The sequence below is a fragment of the Astyanax mexicanus genome, chromosome 23 (assembly GCF_023375975.1).
Source record: "Astyanax mexicanus isolate ESR-SI-001 chromosome 23, AstMex3_surface, whole genome shotgun sequence".
Taxonomy (NCBI): domain Eukaryota; kingdom Metazoa; phylum Chordata; class Actinopteri; order Characiformes; family Acestrorhamphidae; genus Astyanax; species Astyanax mexicanus.
This window is the reverse complement of record NC_064430.1, coordinates 2,814,710-2,839,933: the sequence shown is the minus strand read 5'-3', so window position 1 is coordinate 2,839,933 and position 25,224 is coordinate 2,814,710. Positions and strand designations below refer to the sequence as shown.

At 39.6% G+C, this 25,224-nt stretch overlaps 1 protein-coding gene across 4 annotated transcripts in view; it reads left to right on the top strand.

Annotated features, from left to right (window-relative positions):
• The window catches only part of dpy19l3 (dpy-19 like C-mannosyltransferase 3), a 92,366-nt gene extending 67,549 nt beyond the window's left edge, over nt 1-24,817 (top strand). For all 4 annotated transcript variants that reach the window (XM_022665288.2, XM_022665290.2, XM_022665289.2 and 1 more), the window contains 3 exons: nt 7,052-7,184; nt 12,460-12,618; nt 24,240-24,817. In XM_022665288.2, coding sequence (XP_022521009.2) covers nt 7,052-7,184; nt 12,460-12,618; nt 24,240-24,428 — 481 coding nt within the window. In that variant the 3' untranslated portion in view covers nt 24,429-24,817. The remainder of the gene's footprint in view (nt 1-7,051; nt 7,185-12,459; nt 12,619-24,239) is intronic.
• The last annotated feature ends 407 nt before the right edge of the window (nt 24,818-25,224 follow it).

Genomic DNA, 25,224 nt, shown 5'->3' with positions numbered 1-25,224 from the left:
AAAGCCCTTTTCTCTCTCGTTATCTTTCGCTCTCTCAATTCCCATTTTATCTTTCTCTTTACTTTCTTTCCATTCTTCCCTTTCTGCAGAAATGCTTTTTAAAAGTGGAAACATGATCAATAAGAGTTTAATCGCTAATTAAGCTCTAATCCAGTATACTACACTAATGTTTGCACACTACACTCTCAAGTGCACAGTTTCTCACCAGGAGGAACACACCACTGACGTCTGGCGGCTCTCCTCTATTCCTCTTTTCTTTATTCTTTTGTCTCTTTCTCTCTCTCTCATTCTCTCTCTTTCTCCCACACTTTTTGGCTTTATCCCTCTCTCCACTCTCTCTTTCTGTCTCTCTCTCTCTCTCTCTCTCTCTCTCTCTTTCTTTCTTTCTTCCTCAATATTTCCCTCTATCCCTCTTTCCTCCTTATTCTCTCTCTCTATCCTTCTCTCCTGCCATTCCCTCTCTCTCTCTCTCTCTTTCTCTCTCTCTCACACTTTCTCGTTTTATCTTGTCATCAGGTTCTTTCATATGATCGTTTAATTACTTGCGCATTTTTACAATTTTTCCGTTTGTTTTATGTCTATTTTTTGTGTTATTTTAAATTGGGTTAAATTAGGTAAATTAGGTATTTTAAAAGTGCTTTATGAATTTAAATGACTTGACTAAACGAATCTTTAAGTGATAAACGAGTGATACAGATTTTTTTATGCACTAAATTCAGGGGTCTTACAGTCATGAAAACCTGGAAAAATCATGGAATTTGAAAATGGCCATTTTCATGCCTGAATAAGTTTTGGGAAAATAAAAATACCCAGAATGTTTTGGAAAAGTCCTGGAAATTTGGTTGGAGAAATCTGTTTTAAGCTAATAAATAAATTAAATTAGAGTTAATTCAGTAATTTAGCCCTATACAATGTGTAAACATGTTTCCCGATTTATTTTAGTCCTACTGTAATCAATTTTGATTATAGTTTTAGTTGATTTTTGGTTTCATTTTTCATGTCTGCACTGATGTTTTAAAAATTGTGTTGTCAAGAAAATATGTCTTAAAGGCCAGAATAAGTCATAAAAAAATCATGGAAATGTATTGGTTAAAACGTGCATGAATCCTGTAAGTAGCAATAAAGAAAACACAGAAGAAAAAGAAAAGAATATGGATGAGAAACTGGATAAAGACTAGTGTGTATAACTCCACCCTCGGCTGGAGGGGGTGTATGTAGTGGATGTGGCTTTCTGTAACTGTACATTGTGGGTCTCTCTCTTTTTCTCTTTCTCTCTCTCTCTCTTTTCAAAGTCTTCCCTCAGGACTCTGATACCACCTCATTTTCTTCTCACATTAGCCGCTGCCAGCGGACACTCCGCCATGCCACCCGCTGACAAATGGCAACCCCTCTAGTCTATTACAGCTCCAACGTTCACCCTCATCCCTCTCTTTCTCTCTTTCCCTCTCTCTCTCTCTTTATTCTTCTATAATTACTCTTTCCCCTCTCTCTCTCTCTGTTTTCTTCCCTACTCTTTCTTTCATTCTGTTTCATTCTTTGACTCCTTCTTTGTTTCAAACGTCATCCCTCTTATTTGTTCCTTTATTTTCCTCTATATTTCCTTTTTCTTCACTTTTTCCTCTTCTTCTCCATCTTCATCTCTCCTCTATCATTCTACTGTTTCCTGAAAATGAAAAGAAGCCTATGATGAAAAGAACACCTACAGAACCTACAGTCAAATATGTTAATCTGAAGATTTCCAAAGGATTTTGGGTCGCAATGTCAGAAAGCTGGCTTTGTGCTCTAGGTCATGGGCCTTGCAACAGGACAATGACCCCAAACATACTTCAAAATGCATTCACAGAGATGGATGGAGTTAAAGGTTCCTATAATTTTGTGTTTTTTTGCAATGAATGACCAATACCCAAACAAAGTTGATCCTTCCATCTCATTTCTTCTGTAATCACTCTTCTCCTTCTCTCTCTCTCTTTCTCTCATTCATTCTTTCTTGCTCTCTCTCTAAAACCTTTTCTCTATCACATGATTTCTCTCTCTCCTTCTCTCCCTCCCATTTTCCTCTATCTCTCTCTCCCTCCTATCCTCTTTTTATCCTTCTTTCTCTCTCTCCCTTCTTCTCTCCCTTTTTCTCTATTCATCCCACTCTTCCTCAATTCTCTATATCCCTCTCTTTCTATTATCCTTTTTTATATCTCTCTTTTTCTCTCTACCTCTTCCCCTCTCTTCCTTTCTCCATGTTTTTCTCTCTTTTTCTCTCTACCTCTGTCCCTCCCTTTTTTTTTCTTCCATCCTCTTTCTCTCTGTTATTCTTCTGTTTCTCTCTCTCCCTCTCTTTTTCTATCTACCTCTATTACTCTCTACCCTTTATTCCTCTCTTCCTCCCATCCTCTCCATCTCCCTCCCTCTCTATCCCTCTCTTCATCCTATCCTTTCTCTCTACCTCTCTCTTTTCCTTTATCCCTCTCTCCCTCCTATCCTCTTTTTATCCTTCTTTCTCTCTCTCTCCCTTCTTCTCTCCCTTTTTCTCTATTCATCCCACTCTTCCTCCAATTCTCTATATCCCTCTCTTTCTATTATCCTTTTTTTATATCCCTCTCTTTTTCTTTTTACCTCTTACCCTCTTCCTTTCTCCATGTTTTTCTCTTTGTTCCTCTCTCTACACCTCCCATCCTTCCACCCTCTTTCTCTGTCCCACTCCTCCCTTTCCTCTCTCTCTCAATCCCTCTCTCCCCATCCTCTTTTTCTTTATCCCTCTCTTTCTTTCCTCCTATCTCTCTCAATCCCACTCTTCCTCCGATCCTTTCTGCCTGTTACACTTCTTTTTCTCTCTACCTCTGTCCCTCCCTTTTTTTCTTCCATCCTCTTTCTCTCTGTTATTCTTCTGTTTCTCTCTCTCTCTCTCTCTCCCTCTCTTTTTCAATCTACCTCTATTCCTCTTTATCCTTCTTTCTCTCTCTCTCTCCCTTCTTCTCTCCCTTTTTCTCTATTCATCCCACTCTTCCTCCAATTCTCTATATCCCTCTCTTTCTCTATTATCCTCTTTATATCCCTCTCTTTTTCTCTCTGCCTCTTCCCCTCTCTTCCTTTCTCCATGTTTTTCTCTTCGTTCCTCTCTCTATACCTCCTTTCCTTCCACCCTCTTTCTCTCTATCCCACTCCTCCCTTTCCTCTCTCTCTCAATCCTTCTCTCCCTCCCATCCTCTTTTTCTCTATCCCTCTCTTCTTTTCCTCCTATCTCTCTCAATCCCACTCTTCCTCCCATCCTTTCTCGCTCTGTTACACTTCTTTTTCTCTCTACCTCTGTCCCTCCCTTTTTTTCTTCCATCCTCTTTCTCTCTGTTATTCTTCTGTTTCTCTCTCTCCCTCTCTCTTTCAATCTACCTCTATTCCTCTCTACCCTTTATCCCTCTCTTCCTACCTTCCTCTCCATCTCCCTCCCTCTCTATCCCTCTCTTCATCCTATCCTTTCTCTCTACTTCTCTATGTTCCTCTATCCCTCTCTCCCACCTATTCTCTTTTAATTCCTCTTTCTCTCTCTTCCTTCTTCTCTCCCTCTTTCTCTATTCATCCCACTATTCCTCATATCCTCTATATCCCTCTCTTTCTCCTATTATCTTCTTTATATCCCTTTCTTTCTCTCTACCTCTTTCTCTATTCATCCCACTCTTCCTCCAATCCTCTATATCCCTCTCCTCCTCCCATTATCCTCTTTATACTCCCCTCTCTTTACCTCTTTCTCTCGTCCTTTCTCCGTCTTTTTCTCTTTGTTCTTCTCTCCTTTCACCCTCTTTCTCTCTATCCCTCTCCTCCCTTCTTCCTATCTCTCTCTCATGCCCTCTTTTCCTCCCATCCTTTTTCTTTCTACCTCTGTCCCTCTGTCCCTTTTTTCTTCCATCCTCTCCCTCTGTTATTCTTCTGTTTCTCTCTCCATCTCTTTTCTATCTACCTCTATTCTTCTCTACCCTTTATCCCTCTTTTCCTCCTATCCTCTGTGTTCTTTTCTTTCTCTGTCCCTCTCTCTATCAATCCCTTTGCATCCTGATATCCCCTCTCTCTCTCTCTCTCTCTCTCTCTCTCTCTCTCTCCCCGTGTGTGTGTGTGTGTGTGTGTGGAGGGCAGGCTGGGTGCTGAGAGACAGCCCTCTGTAATTGTGGCCATTTTTCTCCCTGTTCAACTTTGCCAGTGTGTTAGACACTCTCAAATTGAATGCTCCTGTAGTTACCGCGCATGTGTGTGTGTGTGTGTGTGTGTGCGCGTGTGTGTGGAAGATCTGGTCTTAGAGGAATAAGGTGTGTGGGGTGCAGAGGGAGAGTAAGTGTGAGAGACAGAGCGAGAGTGTGTGTGTGGGGTGTATGTGTGTTTGACTCTCACATCCTGGTACTGTGGGTTATTGACCTGTCTCCCATTGGGGGCGGAGTCGTCCTCTGGAGCCGGGTGAGGGGCGGGGCTCTCGGTGAGCAATATTCCTCCACTGTAATGAAACATTCCTCCGGACCGAGCCGGTCCTAATGAAACATTCCTGCTGCAAACACTCGCCGTAATGAAACCGGACCACCGCACTCGTGGTCCGCTCCATCCTCCGCCTCACCTCCGAGACAGACACCACCAAACACCTCCACTTTACTGCTGTCCCGTGAGATACGGCCGTCTGTCGTCAAGGAAACGCTGTCTGTAGGACGATTCTTTGAGATTGGCCTTGAAGTGGTTTGGACACATTGTTGACTGTCTTCTTGTCTCTCCTTATTTCTACACCTGTTCCACCCATTATACGTAGCTCCTCCACCTTGTAGATACAGGAAAGTAAACTCTGAGACATTGCCGGCTATGGTGATGATATCACAATACTGTGATTCTGCGATACTCAACATATGTCAATATATGTTAATTTTCTACGATTCTTTTAGTGCACCTTTCTGTTCCAACATCCTGATAGATAACTCCCTCGTTTCATATTTTGCAGACTGCAGGAATCACTAACCTGCCTGCTTTGGCTACTACAGGGTTCGTGCAGTCATGAAAAAGCTGGAAAAGTCATGTAATTTCAAAATATCACAAATTTCCAGGCCTGGATACGTTTTGGAAAAGTCATGGAATCTTTTTTAAGGTAACAAATACATCAATATAGCCCTACACAATGGAGCTCTCAAGATCTGACACATTTTAATATTGGAGATTGTGCGTCAACATTGCTTGAATAAACCTTTTTTTTTATTTTATCAAATTAATTTTAGGCCTACTGTAATCAGTTTTGATTTTAGTTTTAGGTGATTTTTAGTTTTGTTGTCAGTGTCTATACTAATGTTTGATCATGACTTTATGGTCATTAAAATTTGCCTTGAAGACATGGAAAAGTCATAAAAAAGCCATGAAAATTTCTTTGTTAAAAACTGTATGAACCCTGCTGAATCAGCACCTAGTGGGAGGAGCCTCTTTAAAAGGGATTCTTATACCAGTGGTGTTGACCAAACACAGTTTGTCTTTGCCTTATTGTTGTCTGGGAGCCCCAAGTCAGTTCTGGGCCCTAGACAATTGATTGGTTTGCTTGCCTTGTTGCAATGGGCCCTTACACAACTATTAATGTCCAAACCGCTGGCAAAAAATATGAATACACCTCTAAGAGCAAATGGACAAAAATCTGTGATGGCATCTCAGAGCTGGGGGATTTTAGAGACTTTACGCTTCTTCACCATCCATTTGAGGATGCCCCACAGATGCCCAATTGAGTTTAGATGGGTTTAGGGTTTAGACCTGCTTGGCCAGTCCATCACCTTTACCTTCAGCTTCCTCTACAAGACCGTTGTCCTCTTGGCCTTCTTGGAAAATTGCTACATGACCTTGACCATCATGCTAATATCTTATGTATCTCAAAAGAATTTAGCCAGGAGCTCTGAGTGGTTCAGAAGTCTATAGCTCTACCACTATGTTTGGGCGATCACTGGTTTGAATCCCAGTCATGCAGCTTGCCATCAGCTGCCGGAGACCTGAGAGAGCACAATTGGTCTTGCTCTCTCTCTCTCTCTGGGTGGGTACAGTAAATGGTGCTCTTTCCCCTCATCACTCCAAGGGTGATGTGGAGCAGCACAAGGCTGCATCTGTGAGCTGATGTATCAGAACCGAGTCGCTGGGCTTTTCTCCGAGCGTTAGCGCTGTGATGCTACTAAGCAATGAAAAAAGAGGCGGTGATGACGGATATAGATAATATGTATAATGTATAGCAAAGTAACCAAATATATTTAAAATTCTGTATTTGATTATATTTGTTTCTGTTTAAAATTTGCAAGTTACACTTTTTCCTTTTGATTCTTAAGAATTTGATTGCGGATTCACTCTAGATTGAACATGGTGAGACTGGTGAAATGCTGTTTGGCCTCCTTATAAATATATTTAGAAAAATCCTAGAGTATTGTATCGTAACGCCTGTATTGTGATTGTGATCTGTGTGTAAACTCTCTCGTTTTGATCTCCATCGAGACAGACTGAGAGTCCCTGATGCCCAATTACCAGCTAATCGGATTCTTGGAGAGTTACATTTCAGATTAAAGCGTAAATGAGAATTTGTCTTTTTTTTTTTTTGGCTTTATGTTTAAAAAATGACTTTTTTTAAATCCAGTGTTCAGCACTCAGATGGCACTTATCATAATGGCTCTGTAAGTCTCTAAAGCAGCAGAATGAGCCTTAAAAGTGATGATCGCGTTCCAAATGTCTCCCATTCCGGCGTTTTGCTCTTGAGTAATGGAAGTGTACACATGGCTGCGTGCACTCCTGCCGAGCCAGTTAACATTCCTCCCTCTGTTCCAAATTAATGTCAGCAGCTCTCGCGCTGTTACAGTGCGCCTACACACTCGCAACACACACACATACACTCGCGTATATTCACACAAACACTTCTAAACCTCCTTACTCGCTCGTATACACACACACACACAAATACACACTTAAACACACTTTAATGACACATGGAAAGTGACAAGTAAGAAAAAACTGAGTGCTACTATTTCCCTTTTTTCCTGTTTTTTAATGTAATTAAATGTTATTTTTGCTTTTTTCCTCACAGCTCCAAGACTTCTAAGCGGGCGGTGTTCGCCGGGAGCATGCAGCTGCTGGCCGGGATCAAGCTGTGCACGGGTCGGGTCCTGACCAACCACCCCCACTACGAGGATCAGGCACTGCGCGAGAGGACCCGGCAGGTAAGAAAGGGCTTTTTTTTATTTTATTTTATTTTTTTTTTTGGCTTCACACTTACAAATTCAGTATCAAATAAGAAAAAGTGTTCTGTCACAAATAATAAAAGTTTTTTGTAAGATTTATTGTCCCAGCAACAACGGTATTAATGTCAATTTTAGACCATTTAATAAATCATCATAATCATTAATCATAAATTTGAGATGCTTCAATACTAATATACCCAAGATGGTGTGATGGTCAGTCAAAAACATAGCGTGAGAGTGAGTCAGAGAGATGGTGAGAGGGGGAGAGTGAGTCAGAGATGCTGTGAGAGGGAGAGTGAGTGAGTCAAAGAGAGTCAGAGACAGTGAGTGAATGAGTCAGAGAGATGGTGTGAGAGCGAGAGTGAGTCAGAGGGAGAGTCAGAGAGATGGTGGTGTGAGTGCGAGAGTGATTCAGAGGGAGAGTCAGAGAGATGGTGTGAGAGCGAGAGTGAGTCAGAGAGATGGTGTGAGAGCGAGAGTGAGTCAGAGGGAGAGTCAGAGAGATGGTGTGAGAGCGAGAGTGAGTCAGAGAGATGGTGTGAGAGTGAGAGTGAGTCAGAGGGAGAGTCAGAGAGATGGTGTGAGAGCGAGAGTGAGTCAGAGAGATGGTGTGAGAGCGAGAGTGATTCAGAGGGAGAGTCAGAGAGATGGTGTGAGAGCGAGAGTGAGTCAGAGGGAGAGTCAGAGAGATGGTGTGAGAGCGAGAGTGATTCAGAGGGAGAGTCAGAGAGATGGTGTGAGAGCGAGAGTAAGTCAGAGGGAGAGTCAGAGAGATGGTGTCAGAGGGAGAGTGAGTCAGAGAGATGGTGTGAGAGCGAGAGTGATTCAGAGGGAGAGTCAGAGAGATGGTGTGAGAGCGAGAGTGAGTCAGAGGGAGAGTCAGAGAGATGGTGTGAGAGCGAGAGTGATTCAGAGGGAGAGTCAGAGAGATGGTGTGAGAGCGAGAGTGAGTCAGAGGGAGAGTCAGAGAGATGGTGTGAGAGCGAGAGTGAGTCAGAGGGAGAGTCAGAGAGATGGTGTGAGAGCGAGAGTGATTCAGAGGGAGAGTCAGAGAGATGGTGTGAGAGCGAGAGTGAGTCAGAGGGAGAGTCAGAGAGATGGTGGTGTGAGGTGCGAGAGTGATTCAGAGGGAGAGTCAGAGAGATGGTGTCAGAGGGAGAGTCAGAGAGATGGTGTGAGAGCGAGAGTGAGTCAGAGGGAGAGTCAGAGAGATGGTGTGAGAGGAAAAGTGAGAGTGAATGTATGAGTAAGTTAGAGTGAATCAGGGAGATGGTGTGAGTCAGAGAGAGTCAGAGATGGTGTGAGAGGAAAAGTGAGAGTGAGTGGATTTGTGAGTTAGAGAGAGTCAGAGAGATGACAGCGTGAGTCAATAAGGGAGTCAGAGATGGTGTGAGAGTGATTCAGAAGGAGAGTCAGAGAGATGGCATGTGAGAGGAAGAGTGAGAGTGAGAGAGAAATGCTGTTCTTTCAATCGGTGCCTTTTATAAAATAAAACCTATAAAAATGGAAAACTATTAATGTCAGGATTTAAAGTCACTTCAGTGAGTCGACTCTTCTCTCTTCTTCCTCTGAACATTCAGAAATCACACAGATCTGTTACAGAAGTTGTACTGATGCATCCCTATTTATAATAATTAGTTATAAAATAGTTATAATAAATAACTATTTACAGGATAAATTAGAGCGTGATGAAGTATATTATATTATTGTCATTTTAAAAGCGTTTAATACCAACTGACACATAAACGATGATCTAATCGGCTACTAATATTTCTTTTTATTTTAGCTTTAATTTATTTAATTTCTATATTTTGTTGGCTCCTCGCTCGCTCACTCCAGCCCATTCAGACATTCAGTACAAAGAGGCTGAGAGAGGACCGGAGATACGACGGCTTTTTAATTAAGGATATAATGAGCTGGCTCATTTTGGCTGATGCTGCTGGGTGAAGTGAAGCATTCACACGCTCTCGCGCAGCCCACGGAGGTCATGATAGCGAATGCTTAATGAGCCAGAGACCAGATCCTGCCGAGATGCACTCCGACGCGAGAGCTCGGAAACCCCGGCCGGCCGCGGCGGCCTGTCGAACGGCAGAGCGCCGGTGTTTTGATGGATGGTCAGATCAGATCAGTTGAACGGTCAAGAACGGTCATTAGTGAGAGTTAAAACACACCAAACACACCAGTGCATCGTAATTCACCGCTATAACCGCAGCACTTTAAATACATCGATTTCGGGATGTTTGAAACTGTTATAATCACTGTTGTGCGATCAGTTATTATAACTAGGGCTGTCACGATAACTGCTTTTGGTAGAAAGGCACAAAATAAAACTCATAAATAGCATATGCTTTTTATTAAAACAGAAACTTTCAGTTGGGCATTTTTAGTTTAGCAGAACAGAACATTTTTGTAGTGATGGAATTGGCACTAATTTGTAATCTTGATTAGCATAGTGTGCCATTTAAGCCATCGAAGAAGACTAATCGTTACTTTGTAACAGTAAAGTATTACACAAAGTGCTGGGGACAAAGGCGTGGGAGATGGGTAATCAATTTAGTTTGTGTCTCTGATTGCAGAAATAATTTTTGACTAAGCGACTGATCGAAAAAATAATCGTCGGATTAGTCGACTACCAAAAAAATCATTAGTTGCGGCCCTACCCTAAATCACACTAAATTAATTGCGGTGGAAAAAGTACTGAAAAATTGTAATTAAGTAAAAGTACTTTTATTTTTAAAATTTAAATTCTTCTCAAGTAAAAGTAAAAGTACCCATCTAAAAATCTACTCGAGTAAAAGTAAAAAAGTACTTTGAGTAAAAGTTACATAGTTACTTTTATTTATTTGATGTAAAAAAAAGTACAAATCATAAATTAAATAATTATTAAATTAAATAATTTGGACCTTTCAGGCAGTATTTGTTCAGACCACCCCATAAAACATTTTCAAGAACAAGAGGCATAGGTTTCTATGTTTAAATTTTTTTCTTTACTGTTAAAAAGTTAAAAGGTTATGGTCATATAGGCGACTATAAACTGTATTTTTATAGTTTTACAGTTCATTATTATTTTTTTTAACTTGCCATTGCTATGCTTTAACTGCTATTTACATGTTTTTTTAACATTCAAGCAGATTGTTTAATGTTCCCAATAAAAAGCTTAAGGAATTATTATTAAAAACATTAAAACATACAAAAAAACTGTTGGTGGGCGCATGCGCAGTGCCGTAAAGAAGCACATATTGATGGGTAGCATAACTGGACAGAACACCGGTTCCCCCGAGCCGCACACACAGACCCCAGGCTACACAGCTGATTTACACAGCGTCTTTCTCGCTAACCGTAATAATAAACACTGCTGGGAAAAGTTCAGCTGCGCTGCCATGGAGAACAAAACTTTTTTTTTTTTTTTTTAATTCAAACAATTAGTTTTTTTTTCCCCAGCATTTTATTACTTTTACTTTTTATTACTTTATTTTGTTACTCAGTAACAGGAAGTTTTCCAAAGTAGTGAAGTAAATTACGATACCACTTTAAAATAAGACTACCTTTATGAAGGGTTTATAAATGGTTTACAATTAGTTTATTAATGGTTACTAATTAAGTTGTAAATGCCTTAAAAATGATTAGTAATCAGTTATAACACATATGTTTGCCAAACAGTGAACCCACAGGCATTTATATTGTTGTCCTTTCTAATTGTGTTATAACTGATTATTAATGATTTTTAAGGCATTTACAACCTAATTAGTAACCATTAATAAACTTATTGTAAAGCATTTATAAACCCTTTATAAAGGTAGTCTTATTTTAAAGTGGTACCTAAATTACTTGTGTTAAAATGAACTTGAGTAAAAGTAAAATTACCCAATTTAAAAACTACTTTAAAAATGACAAATTAAAATCATAAAATCTACTCAATTACAGTAACGTGAGTAAATGTAATTAGTTACTTTCCACCTCTGACTAATTAGCCTAACTCTTTTTTTTTTTTTTTTTTTTTTTTTTTTTTTTTTTTTTTTTTTTTTTAATATGCTCACTCTCTTTATCTTTATCGTTACCTGAGAAGCTGGGGATGTTGTTCATCAGGCTGAGGGGGAAGGCTCCAGAAAGGTTTTGGGTTGTTGGTGGGTGGTGGTGCTACATCACACCGGGAGGCGAGCATGGTGTGGAGGCATGGCTAATGAGCGCAGTGTGTGTTATAGAGGAAGAGCAGATGAAGACCTCCACGGCGGCAGCGGTGGAGCCTGACCTTCACCTGGCTGAAATACCAGCGCTGATAAATTAACACCTGCAGCACAGGAAGGTCTCGACTGATCAGTTGACACCTGCGCTGGAGACACAGCCAATGGGGGGCTGCTGTGATTACCATCATTATTTATGATCAGTGTGTCAGATATAAGAGCGCATATCACATAATTTGGGCATGAAGCTGCATGAAGCTGTGCATCTACGCTCTTATGTTAAAGCTAGGAACGATTCAGCCAATAGATCACATTTACACACTTTAACTCTTAAGCCCTATCTGGAAGGGATTAGTTTCTCAGGGAGTTCTGGGGTAATTTTTTTTCTGTTATTTTATTCCCGTCCAGAATGTCCTCTGAGAAAATTACAGGCTGAGTTATATACTGTTTTTCTCTGAACTCTGTGGTCCTCCAGTGATTTTAGTCTCGTCCGGACGCTCATCACTGAGTTTTGTCTCCTCGCGTTTAATAAAATAGCAATTTGTTCACTGCCGCACACCGTAATTACACTTTGGGCGCTTTTCCACGGAGATCCATGTTAAAAACACAACAGTGAGTGGAAATGGAGGAGCTACTGAACTCTATTGATGCAATGTGATCGAGAAAAAAACTAAAAACTCACTGGTCCTTCTGTTTTTTCATTTGCAGTCCAGATTTAAACAGAGTTAAAACTGAGCTTTTTAAAATCATTTTGAGGCCTGTTTGAATAAGCGAAATCTTTTCAGAATGACGTTTATTAACATTGCAACACTGAAGAAGCACAGACCTGTTATTTAAGAAAAATGTCTTAAGAAAAACCTAAGAATATCAGACTCTATGTTTAAAGCATATAGCCTTAGTGCAAAAACACACTTTTTTTTTTTTTTTTAAACAGTTTTATTTGTTACTTTGCTATGTTGAGATTATCACGCCATACCTTTTAAATAAAATAAAAATAGCATTAAAAACAACAACTAAATTACCAGAGAATTAAAAGGCCAGATAATCTAAACTCTACTCTCACTCTCTTCTAGGTGTATCAGGTCTACGCCCGTCAGTCGGCGGAGGAGGTCCACAGGTTGCTGCGGTCTGTCGGGGCGGACTACGTGGTGTTGGAGGACAGTATCTGTTTCGAGCGTCGACACAGTCGCGGCTGCAGGCTGAGGGACCTCCTCGACCTCGCCAACGGTCACGTAAGTCTTTACCACTTTCACAGTGTGCTTTATTACACTACTAGTGCATCTCAAAGAATTAGATCATCATTAAAAAAAATATTTATATTAGTACCGTATTTTTCGGACTATAAGGCGCACTTAAAAACTTTTAATTTTCACAAAAATTGACAGTGCGTCTTATAATACGGTGCGCCTTTTGTATGGATTTTACTCGTCAGGTTGTAAGGAGCAGTAAACACACACTCCGTGCAGCGTTATAGAGAGTTTCAGTGCTATACAGAGTCCAGAGCCGTGCAGCTCCGAGGCTGAGCAGCAATAGCATTAGCTAGATGCTAACCGCTAAGCTAGCTAGCTTATTCACTGAGATCAGTATTATCTAAATTTTACTCGTCAGGTTGTAAGGAGCAGTAAACACACACTCCGTGCAGCGTTATACAGAGTTTCAGTGCTATACAGAGTCCAGAGCCGTGCAGCTCCGAGGCTGGAGCAGCAAATAGCATTAGCTAGCTTATTCACTGTTCAGAGATCAGTATTATCTAAATTTTACCCGTCAGGTTGTAAGGAGCAGTAAACACACACTCTGTGCAGAGCAGCAATAGCATTAACTAGATGCTAACCGCTTAGCTAGCTAGCTTTTTCACTGTTCAGAGATCAGTATTTTCTAAATTTAGCACTTTTAATACTGCTGGAGCAGTATTATTAGAGTTAGATGCTAATCGCTAAGCGTTCACCGTTCAGAGGTGAGTTATCGGCCTGTAAGTCTGTGCTGCTTTGCCTGGCTAGCATTAGCTAGATGCTAAGCGCTAACTCTCTCAGAGGTGAGTTTTATCAGCCTGTAATCTGCTTGTTTACCGTGTTAAAACAAGCTACGGGGGACGAATCGCTAGCTAATATCTCACTGTCTTACCAGAACACGCAGGATTACTCAGTGTAACGCTGTCGTTTAAGTTTGGGTTAACTTTACTAGTTTAGGTGACTAGCTAGCGTGCTAGCGGATAGCTATGCTAACGCTGGTGCAGCAAGCCTTAGTGGACATCTGGAAATCTAAGCTTACTGTAAATAAACTGAAGCACGTTACTCACCCAAATAAACAGTTTTCAGGAGAGGAATCTGTGTAGATTAATATCCAGCACTCGTTTGACTTTGAAAGAGCTAGATTTATATATACTGAGACGCTCCACCGGCAAGCGACCACCCCCGGTGGGGGAAGGGAAACATGGCGCCACCCCTGTTCACTTTGATATAGGCACCCTTTCTAGTGTCACTTAACGCGCCTTATAATGCGATGCGCCCTATGTATGGAAAAATAGCAGAAAATAGGCGTTCTTTGATAGTGCGTCTTATAATACGGTGCGCCTTATAGTCCGAAAAATACGGTAATTGAGTTAAAAATGTGAAAAAATATATATATTATATTATATTATATTATATTATATTTTTATTTATTTTTTTGTTGATGATTATGAAGCTTACAGCCGATGAAAAACAGACAAAAATCAGCGTCTCAGAATATTATAATATTACATAAAGAGCAATTGGTGCTTTTGGCAGTGTGGGCAGTGTGCCAAGTCCTGCTGGAAAATGAAATCCGCATCTCCAAACCATCACTGATTGGTGGAATCTTCACACTAGACCTCAAGCAGTTTGGACTGTGTGTCTTTACTGATGATCAGTGATGGTTTGGAGAGTCATGTCTGTCATCTGCTGGTGTTGATCCACTGTGTTTTATTATCAAGTCTAAAGTCAGTGCAGTTTTGTTTTCCCACAAAATCTTACAGCGCTTCATATCTTACAGCTTCCCTCTGCTGAAAACAACTTTTATGGAGATGTGGATTTCATTTTCCAGCAGGACTTGGCGCACTGCCCACACTGCCAAAAGTACCAACTGGTTTTATATTATTTTATAATTTTCTGAGACACTAATTTGTAGGGCTGGCCCGAATAGCGTTTTTTGAGCTCCGGATATTCGGCACTGATTCGAAGCGAATATTCGAATATTTGTTTTTAAAAAAAGAGGTAAAAAAAATAAATAAAAAAAAAGCAAATCACGGCCCCTTTAATCCACTGAAAAATGTTCAATTTGCTCTGACCGACGAGACATATTCACCCCGGATTTTTGGTGTTTTTATCCCCCATATTTTTTCTGTGTTTTTAGCTCAGATTTCTTTGTGTTTTCATCCCGGAATTTCTGCTGCCCTACACCGCGGCTTATCCGCTGCGTAAGCAGGCTAGGAGGCTGCTGCACGGTTTCTCCGCTGCGCAAGCCAGCCCAGTAAATTGCTGTTTGTGTTTTCACACTTAGGCTATTTGCTTAAAAAAACAAACAAAAAAAAACGTTTGTTCAGGAAGTATTTTATATTCTTAAACATTGGTAATTATATTAGAGGACAGTCATTGTAAACTGTACTTGGTCTATTTCGGTTAAAGGATTGTGCAGGGCATATTACTGATTTTGTATTTTTGCACTTGGGCTATAAGCTCAATATTAAATATTTCGTTTGTTTAGAAATTATTTTATATTTTAAACCATGTTAAATTATATTAGAGTAGAGGAAAGTCATTGTTAATGACGTTATTGTACTTGGTCTATTTCGGTTTAAGCATTGTGCAGGGCATAGCCGTATTACTGATTTTGTATTTTTGCACTTGGGCTATAAGCTCAATATTAAATATTTTGTTTGCTTAGAAATTATTTTATATTTTTAAACCATTTTAAATTATATTAGATAAGAGGAAATTCGTTCAGACATCATTTTTGTAGGCCAGGCTTTTGTAACCGATTTAGCCCCTACTGTTGCCACATTACCCCTTACGTTTTATTATATAAATCAGTTTCGAAGAGCCTGCATTTTTTTTATCATGTATAATAGAGGTCTGCGCGAGACTGATTTTTAAACCCACTCTTCCACGCTCCCGCGTTTCTGTCTCGTTACCGCTCCGCAAAAAACTTGCTTCTTTTAATCCCGCGCCCGCCCGCCACATAGTGCGGTCCCGTTCCTTACCCCAGTCCAAACACCATCGGTGTGTGCGTGTGTGTGTCGGTCCATCCTGCGCGTTGAGAGTTTTCTTTAGGTTTTTTTTTTTTTACAATTATTACAGTTTTCTTAACTATTTATTAATTTGCTCCCGCATCGTCTGGATTAAACTCCCGCTCCAGCCAATAACAGTTCAGTTCTGTCCCGCGCGCAAGATATTCTGACGGGACCCGCGAGAACAGAAGTGGTTAGAGTGAGGTGGAACTCTGGAAAGGAGAAAAAAAACGAATATCCGAATACCAAAATTAAAAACCGAATACCTACTCAACGAACGAATATCCGAATACCCGAATATTCGGGTCCAGCCCTACTAATTTGTGGGTTTTTTCATTGACTATAAGCCAAAATCATCAACGATAAAATAAATAAACGCTTTTAATAGATCACTCTGTGTTTAATACATCTATATTATATTATGTGTGTCACATTTTGAACTGAATTACTAAAATAAAGTAACTTTTCAATGATATACTAATTTTGAGATGCAGTAGAACTCTCACTCCAGTCCTATCACAGTGTGCTTTATTAGGATATACTGATGTTGTACGGGGTGTGACGTACGGCGAATCATTATAACACAAAATGAACCAGTCACGCGACCGCTCTAGCAGCACCTGGATCGGATAGCTTCCACACCTGCTGCTTCTCTGGACTAAAAGCACTTTTTTTTCCATTTGAACAAACTATACCATACTTAATACAACACACCATGCCTGTTCTGCTTCAGAAAAGTTAAAAGTTCTATAATATGTAAACAATGGATTAAAACAATGCTTTAAAAAAAGTGTATCATCTTCACACGTCTTGCGGTTTCTGGCCCCGTGTTGATTATTACGAGCTTCCAGACGTGTTATTTCCTGCGTATCGAGAAATCGCACAAGCAGAAGCATCCGTTTGCTTTAATTAAGACACGTTTTGCATGTTTTTTCATTATTATTTTTTTTAATGTCCTCATCGTTAGCGATCTGGTGAAGAACAGTCATAGAGCAGTACTGCAGCTCTGCACACTGTGCATGACGGTGTAAATATAAAACTAAATGGGGTGAGAGCAAATTAACGCAAGAAAAAAACCTCTGAAACTCTCGCTCACATGGTGCAAACAGCGTTTGTTTGTGTCTGTGTAAAATTGCACATTAGCAGCCGTCGCTACTCCAGCATGCGCCGTAATCGATTTCCTGGTAACATTTATTTTTTTTATTTTATTTCTTTATTTTTATTTTTTTATTTCCCTCCGGGATCTGTTGCTGTTTTTCTTCACTTTTTTTTTTTTTTTTTTTTTTTTTTTTTGCTAAATACTTCTAGTTAGCTGGGGATGTTTCACACAGAATAATAATATAATGTACTCAGTTACTGTAGTTACAGGGTGTTACATTAATTAAAATAAAAGTCTATTTTAGGGGTTTTGAGGAGTTCAGTTTAATTTATATCCACCACCATCTATAGAAAATTAGCTATATCTAAGCTTTTTGAAGTTTACAACCCTTAAAGTTTGAATTCCATCATTTTTTCATTCATTTTAAAATGTCTAGTTGTGTCTCTAGTATGAATGAATGCCATGTAAGCTGTTTTTTGTGAAAAAAAAAAAAAAAACATTGCTTTAGAGGAGTTGCTCTCCATTGTAGAGGAGTGGAGTGGACGGGGAGAAATGATAGGATTTTGACTCTTGCTCATGAATATTCATACACACAAACATATCACCTCTGATTGGCTAACAGCAATGCGACACCAGGAGGCTACGAGATGACAACAGTTAGAAACGTTTTAAAAAATTAAAGACGTTTTTACACTAATAACAGTCTTTGCAATGTCATATGTTACTTTACATGTGTAATACAACATGCCCTGCTAAGTGCAGTTCAGCCACTGACCTAGTCTTAGAGTCTCTGTAAAACACCAAATCCACCGGAGATCCTATTTAAACCTATAGTTACTTACACACAGAGGTGTGTAGTCCAGATCCAGAAAGTAAAAATCCACCCTAAACTAACGTAAAAAAAGAACTGTTCTAAGCGTACACTTATCTATCAATCTCAATTGTACTTGGCTGATGGTGTTTTTCCTCCATAGACTAATTCTAACCATTTGTTTCTTAGCTCTGAATTACTGGGTAAAGTATATAAACACTGATGTGTTATTCGCACAAATAACACAGGAATGAACTGCATGCTGTTCCTAGCGCTGTTAGCTCCTCCTATCTAACGAGACGGCGTCACTGCCCAGGTTCCGCTCTGCTGTTTGTGGACAGTCCCGAACCGAGGTGGGCGGGGCCATGAATACTAATTCATGGGTTGATGTAGACACGGTGCTTTTCCTGATCGACTCGTTTGTTTTTCTAATTATTTTCTTTTACTAACTGCTGCAGAACAATGGAGGTTGAATAGTTTTATCAGTAGTGCAGCATCATATACAACTCAGAGACCTACTGTATTTTACAAACAACAAGAAAAAAAGTGGATTTTAGCAGAAGGAGAGCTTTAAATACAAGTTTGCAGAAGAAGAGTGGTCTAAAATTCCAGTTGTAAGAGTTGTAAGAAGCTTGTCGATGGATGATGGTTATAGGAAGTGATTGATTTCAGTGCAAACTTTTATTAAGTTGATCCAGACTTCCCAAAAATGACTGAAATAAAGATGTTAAGAAGTGGTAAACATCTCTCCAGCCGGACGCGTCTCGCCAAACATCCTGCAGATGCCTCCCGCAGCCGAGACTGCTTTGAAAACGCTGGATTACGGACGTGACGGAGGCTCTGATGGAGGCTCTGCCACTCCTCACCACCCCTCATGATCACGGCCTGCAGTCCTCCACCGTCTGATCCAGACAGGAGATCAATCACGCCCACTTCAGATCCCTCCAGGCTGTCTTCAGAAACCCTGTCTGATCCCATGCCCCGGTGATGCTTGCTTATGTTCCTCTGTGTGTGCGTTGTTTCTAATTCAGCTCCATCTCAGACTACGCAGAAAAGGGAGGGGGGGAAATAAGGAAAGAAATGACAAAAAAAGTCAAAAATTAAGAGTATTAAGAGTCTTTGTTAGGGGTGTGATGAGATCTCGTGAGATTAAAACGTGACAATATTTCTCGTCAAGCTTAAACCTGTCTCACGGGGAAAAAAAACAGTTTAGTGTGGACTTTTTAAGAGGGATCTGGCAACCCAGTAGCGACAACAGTGAGTGTGGTGGCTGAGCAGTGAGAGCAGCTCTCAGCAGAAGAGGAAAATTCAGGTATTTGTATAGAAGATGCTTCTGCTACTTTTAAGTTGTACGTGTAGGATTTACTTACAGTATTTATATATGTGGGAACAATAAACGGAACAGAGTGACCAACAAGACACAAACCATATATAAATACTGTAAGTAAATCCTACACCTGACTGTTTCATAGACAGCTGTACTAATCCCTTAGCTCTGTACTGTATTTAAAAACATGTTCTGTCTCTGTTTGCACTTTAAGCATAGTCTTAATATGATAGATAGATAGATAGATAGATAGATAGATAGATAGATAGATAGATAGATAGATAGATAGATAGATAGATAGATAGATAGATACTCACTCACTTACTTACTCACTTACTTACTTACTTACTCACTTTATTGATCCCCGACATTTTGGAAATTTGTTTGTGGTTATGCATAATTAAATTACAAAAGATTTGGGAGAAATAAACACGATAGATTACTTACTCACTCACTCACTTACTCACTTTCTTACTCACTCACTCACTTACTTTCTTACTCACTCACTCACTTACTTACTTACTCACTTACTCACTTACTTTCTTACTTACTCACTCACTTACTCACTTACTTGCTTACTCACTTACTTTCTTACTTACTCACTCACTTACTTACTCACTCACTTACTTACTCACTCACTTACTCCGTTACTTACTCACTCACTTACTTACTTACTCACTTACTCACTTTCTTACTCACTCACTCACTTACCTTCTTACTCACTCACTCACTTACTTACTTACTCACTTACTCACTTACTTTCTTACTTACTCACTCACTTACTCACTTACTTGCTTACTCACTTACTTTCTTACTTACTCACTCACTTACTTACTCACTCACTTACTCACTTACTCACTCACTTACTCACTTACTCACTCACTTACTCACTTACTCCGTTACTTACTCACTTACTTACTCACTCACTTACTTACTCACTCACTTACTTACTCACTCACTTACTTACTCACTCACTCTGTTACTTACTCACTCACTCACTTACTTACTCACTTACTTTCTTACTTACTCACTTACTCACTCACTTACTCACTCACTTACTCCGTCACTCACTCACTCACTCACTCACTCACTTACTCACTCACTTACTCACTCACTCACTCACTCACTCACTCACTTACTCACTCACTCACTCACTCACTCACTTACTCACTTACTTACTCACTTTATTGATCCCCAAGGGGGAATTTTGGAAATTTGGTTGTGGTTATGCATAGTTAAATTACAAGAGATTTAGGAGAAAAAACACAATAGATAGATTACTTACTCACTCACTCACTTCCTCATTTATTTACTTACTCACTTATTTACTCACTCACTTATTTTGTCAAATAAAACATTTTCAAAACAAAAGTTTTCAAACCATTTTTCATTTTTACATTTTCTTTAAAATGTAATTTTTAAATCTCGTCTCGTTCTCGTAAACCCAGTATCGTGTCTCGTCTCGTTCTCGTGATATTAGTGTCTCGTCACAGCCCTAGTCTTGAAGGATCTCCAGCATGCTGGAGTCTGAACTGGAAACCTGTTGGATGCAGAGAGCGTTCAGAATTCAAAGCGGCGCCTCCGGTGTTTCCGATACCGGTGGGCGGTTTGGGATCCGGCTTCTTTGATAATTCTTCTCAAAGCTCCATTCCAAAGACTCAAATTAATTTGGGAATATTTACAAAGTGAATGTTTAAACACTTCAGGGCAGACGTCTTTGATTCCGTTCAAAGATCTTTAATTCTGGGATTTTACCTCTGTTTGATGAAATGGATCGAGACAGGACGTATTTAAGACGATATCATTATTCAGAGGAAGATACAGGGCTGTGTTTTAGGATGATCTGGGTGATATGATGTGTATCTGCTTCAGTGGAGCAGCTGCTATTATTATTAATACTATTTGATTGGTGGGTAATTCTCAGCGTATCAGAAGCTCTGGATCTGTTGCTGCACAGTTTGTTTTGTGTTGTGTTGGAGATCTGAGGTCTTTTCATTTGTGCTGTATATAATAATCACTACTTTAAATACCTAAAATACTCATTTATAATGTTACTCTAGATCAGTTTATTGTGATACTGTATGCAAGAAGATGTGTTGCGTTATGATGTTTGAAGGATATAGGCTACCAGGATAAGGAGTAGCATTTTAATAAGTTGATTCTGGAGATTTAACTCCACCTGAATTTAGCAAAAACTTATTAACTATTTTAGTAATTCAGTTGAAAAATTATATATATAGATGTATTACACACAGTGATCTATTTTAAGTGTTTATTTCTTTTATTGTTGATGATTATGAAGCTTACAGCCAATGAAAACCCAAAAATCTGTGTCTCAGAAAATTAGAATATTCTATAAGACCAGTTGGTACTTTTGGCAGTGTGCCAAGTCCTGCTGGAAAATGAAATCAGCATCTCCATAAAAGTTGTCAGTAGCAGAGGTTCAGCATTAAGTGCTGTAAGATTTTGTGGGAAAACACTGTCAATGTTAATGCATTAGCGCATGTATATAATAATCACGGTTAATCTCTATACTGTTGTTTTAATCCAATTTATTTTTTTATCAATATACACCAACTTTAAAGAGTTTAATTTTTTTATCTTCCTTCCAATTTAGCTAGGCCAATCATCCCACCCATTTAGCTTCTCACTGACCCCCTATGCAAGGTGTGTCGTGATGCTCACTGCTATCTTACACCCTGCCAACTGTCTACTTTTACTCCTTCTTCCTGCATTGTTTATACAGCAACAGGGCTTCTGAATATATGTACACTGATAAGCATGGTGGTTTTAATTTTTTTGGGTGCATTGCTATCTTGGCAAGCGACACACTGATTGATTTATTTCACATTATGCCCAAAACACACCACGCATGAATTAAGATAATTAGTACATGCTTTTGCTCGTTTTAAGCAACGCAAAGTGTACTTTTCCTGTTACGATAGCAAAGACCCACTGACACTCCCTAAATCAAGCTGCATGGTGCACAGTTAATGGCACAGTTAATAACCTTGGTTTTTAATCACAGTTTTCATGCATCTTGGCATCATGTTCTCCTCCACCAGTCTTACACACTGCTTTTGGATAACGTTATGCTGCTTTACTCCTGGTGCAAAAATTTAAGCAGTTCAATTTGGTGGTTTTATGGCTTGTGATCATCCATCTTCCTCTTGATTTTATTCCAGAGGTTTTTAATTTGCTAAAATCAAAGAAACTCATCATTTTTATAAGTGGTCTCTTTTTTTTTTCTAGAGCTGTATATAATTTTATTTTTGCACTTTTTAGGATTCACTAAAAATTGTTTTGATAGATTACATTACATTACATTTGGCAGACGCTTTTGTCCAAAGCGACTTACAAGAGTAAAGTACAAAAATATAGAAGGTCAAAGGGAATAATAAGTAAAGGAGGGGAAGAAGGAAATGAGGTTAGTAGTAGTTAGTTAGAGGTGTTAGGAGAGTAAGTGCTCTTTGAAGAGCTCTGTCTTCAGGAGTTTATTAAAGATAGTGAGAGATTCTCCTGATCTGGTAGTAGAAGGTAGTTAGTTAGAGGTGTTAGGAGAGTAAGAGCTCTTTGAAGAGCTCTGTCTTCAGGAGTTTATTAAAGATAGTGAGAGATTCTCCTGATCTGGTAGTAGAAGGTAGTTAGTTAGAGGTGTTAGGAGAGTAAGAGCTCTTTGAAGAGCTCTGTCTTCAGGAGTTTATTAAAGATAGTGAGAGATTCTCCTGATCTGGTAGTAGAAGGTAGTTAGTTGGAGGTGTTAGGAGAGTAAGTGCTCTTTGAAGAGCTCTGTCTTCAGGAGTTTATTAAAGATAGTGAGAGATTCTCCTGATCTGGTAGTAGAAGGTAGTTAGTTAGAGGTGTTAGGAGAGTAAGTGCTCTTTGAAGAGCTCTATCTTCAGGAGTTTCATACTAGATAGTATCATACTTACTGCATGATTATTACGCATGTTTGTCCTAATTTTATAGTATTATTAAGTAAATTAACAGTACAATATTGGCTCTGTATTTAAAATGCTGAGTTTCTGATCACAGAGTTGTTGGTTCGATTCCAACTTTTGCTTCCTTCTATGAACCCTCTCTACTCTAAAGGAACTGTATCTGACCCCCTGTCCCTAATCCCATCTTATAAAGCTTGCATATTCAGAATAGACACCTTTACTGTACTGTGTCTAAATATGATGACTGTAGAAGTGTTTAACTAGGTTCAAATCAGATGTTCTTCCAAAGATGTCTTTTTAACGGTCGAGCGAGCATCACACTGAACACACTCTTTCTTTCTCTTAACCAGTGAAGATGATTTTAACACTGAAATGCTTTTGGGAAAGTATTAAAAAGCTTTCTTTCTTTGTTCAGTTCTGAATAATTCACTGTCAAGGAAATATAAGAAGGACAGGCCTGGCGATAACGACCTGGACCTGGTGCCGGCGTCTCACCTGCCGTTCTGCCAGGCCATCAAAACCCAAAAATCAGTCTCTCCGAAAATTAGAATATTATATAAGACCAATTATGGAGCACAAACACTCCAGACAGTTCTGAGACAACAGTGCGGAGCAGCTTTGAATTCAGCATTTTCAAATGTGTAGTGACAGCACTATTATAAAAACCTAAAAAAAAAAATTAAACAAGACTAAAACAGAGACTGTAAAAAAAGATGGACGCCGTGTCTCCGTTCCCATTCATTCAGTGAAAATGAAGCCAAAATCTTCCTCCATGCTGGCGATCCTGACACCCGAGTCTGTAGAGCGCAGTAGAGACCAGAGGAGGGAGAAAGACTGTGGAGAGACAGCCTACTCATTTAAATAACCCCGCCCCTGAGGGCTGCCTCGAGGTCACAGGCTGCAGAGCGGGGTGGAGCGGAGCTGACGGTCTGTTATTGGTCCCGCCCATAAGCAGCCCTTTTACAATAACCACACCTATTTTGAATAGAGCTGAATAACGTTTTAAAAACCGAATTCTGTGGGGATATAAAAATTTGACAATATAAGCTTACACTATAAGGTTACACTATCTGTTACATTTAAATAATGGAGGTAGAGTTACAGTTTATTAGAAAAAAACGTGATTGAGAGTTGCCTGTTTTGCCATTGAAACCTATGGGGATGGGTGGAGTTACACAGCTTTCTGAAACCGAACAGCAGGGGGCGCCCGACCTGTGGTGACTTCACTTTTGAGAGACGATGCTCTGTCCAGCTATACACAGTCTATGGACTAAAACATTATAAAAACAGAAAAAAAAATTATAATTTTAACACCAAAATGCTTTTGGGAACGTATTTTAAAGCTTTCTTTCTTTGCCCAGTTCTAAATAATTCACACAAAGATAGATAAGAAGTGTCTCTCTCTCTCTCTGTGTGTGTTTTTATTCTTTAGATCATGGACGGGCCCGGAGATAACGACCCGGACCTGGTGCCGGCGTCTCACCCGCGGTTCTGCCAGGCCATCAAAACCGGAGAGCCGCCGTACTCCACGCTCTTCACCCGCGTCTTCCAGAACAAGACCTTCCACCTGTACAAGCTGAAGAAGACCAAGAAGAAAAGCAAAGCGGAGAGTGGGGTGTAGTGGAGGGCTAGTGATGGCCTACAAAGTCTCAAACCACGCCCACGAACTCATAAACCACGCCCACGAACTCATAAACTCCCAAACTCCGCCCACAGAACCACATGAAAACCTTAAAACCTCCTCGTCCACATCAACCCATTAAAAAAAAAACCCAGGCCTGAACCTGCCTGCTCAAAAAAAGGAATGTACCGTGATTTTCTGAGCGCACTAAACAAGGCGGAGTCTGCCTATACTTCACACTGATTGGTTGGTAGAATGTTGTCAGTTTAGCGAGATGCTACGGTGGCTGAGAAGGAAAACGACTTAACATTTCGAGAGATTTGAGAATTGAGCGAAGCATCTTTCACAGTGAACGTGGAGAAAAAAAAAAAAAAAAAATATATATATATATATATATATATATATATATATATATATATATATATATAATGTTTTTTAGTGGGATGCACAGCAGACGCGTAGAGTCATACAATATAAAATTTAAATTATTTCAACTTTTGTGTTCTTTTTTTTAAAACTCATCAAAAACCTCTCGCAGGAAAACCAAAAGCGTGCCTACTGGTTCTGATTTTTTGTTTTATTTTATTTATTTTTTTGTCTGAAATGTTAATTAGTTTGGCCTTCTCTGCCTTTCAAGGTGTTGCGCCAAATTCTGCATCCAGTAAGAATGCCAGAATTTGGCTTCCTTCGAGTGCAGAACACCACCTCTCTTTGCTTTTCTGTTGTTTAATGGGTGATTATAGCTTGACTCTGAACCTTCTAGAGTGTTTTTCATGGTCCTGTAGATCCAGACCAA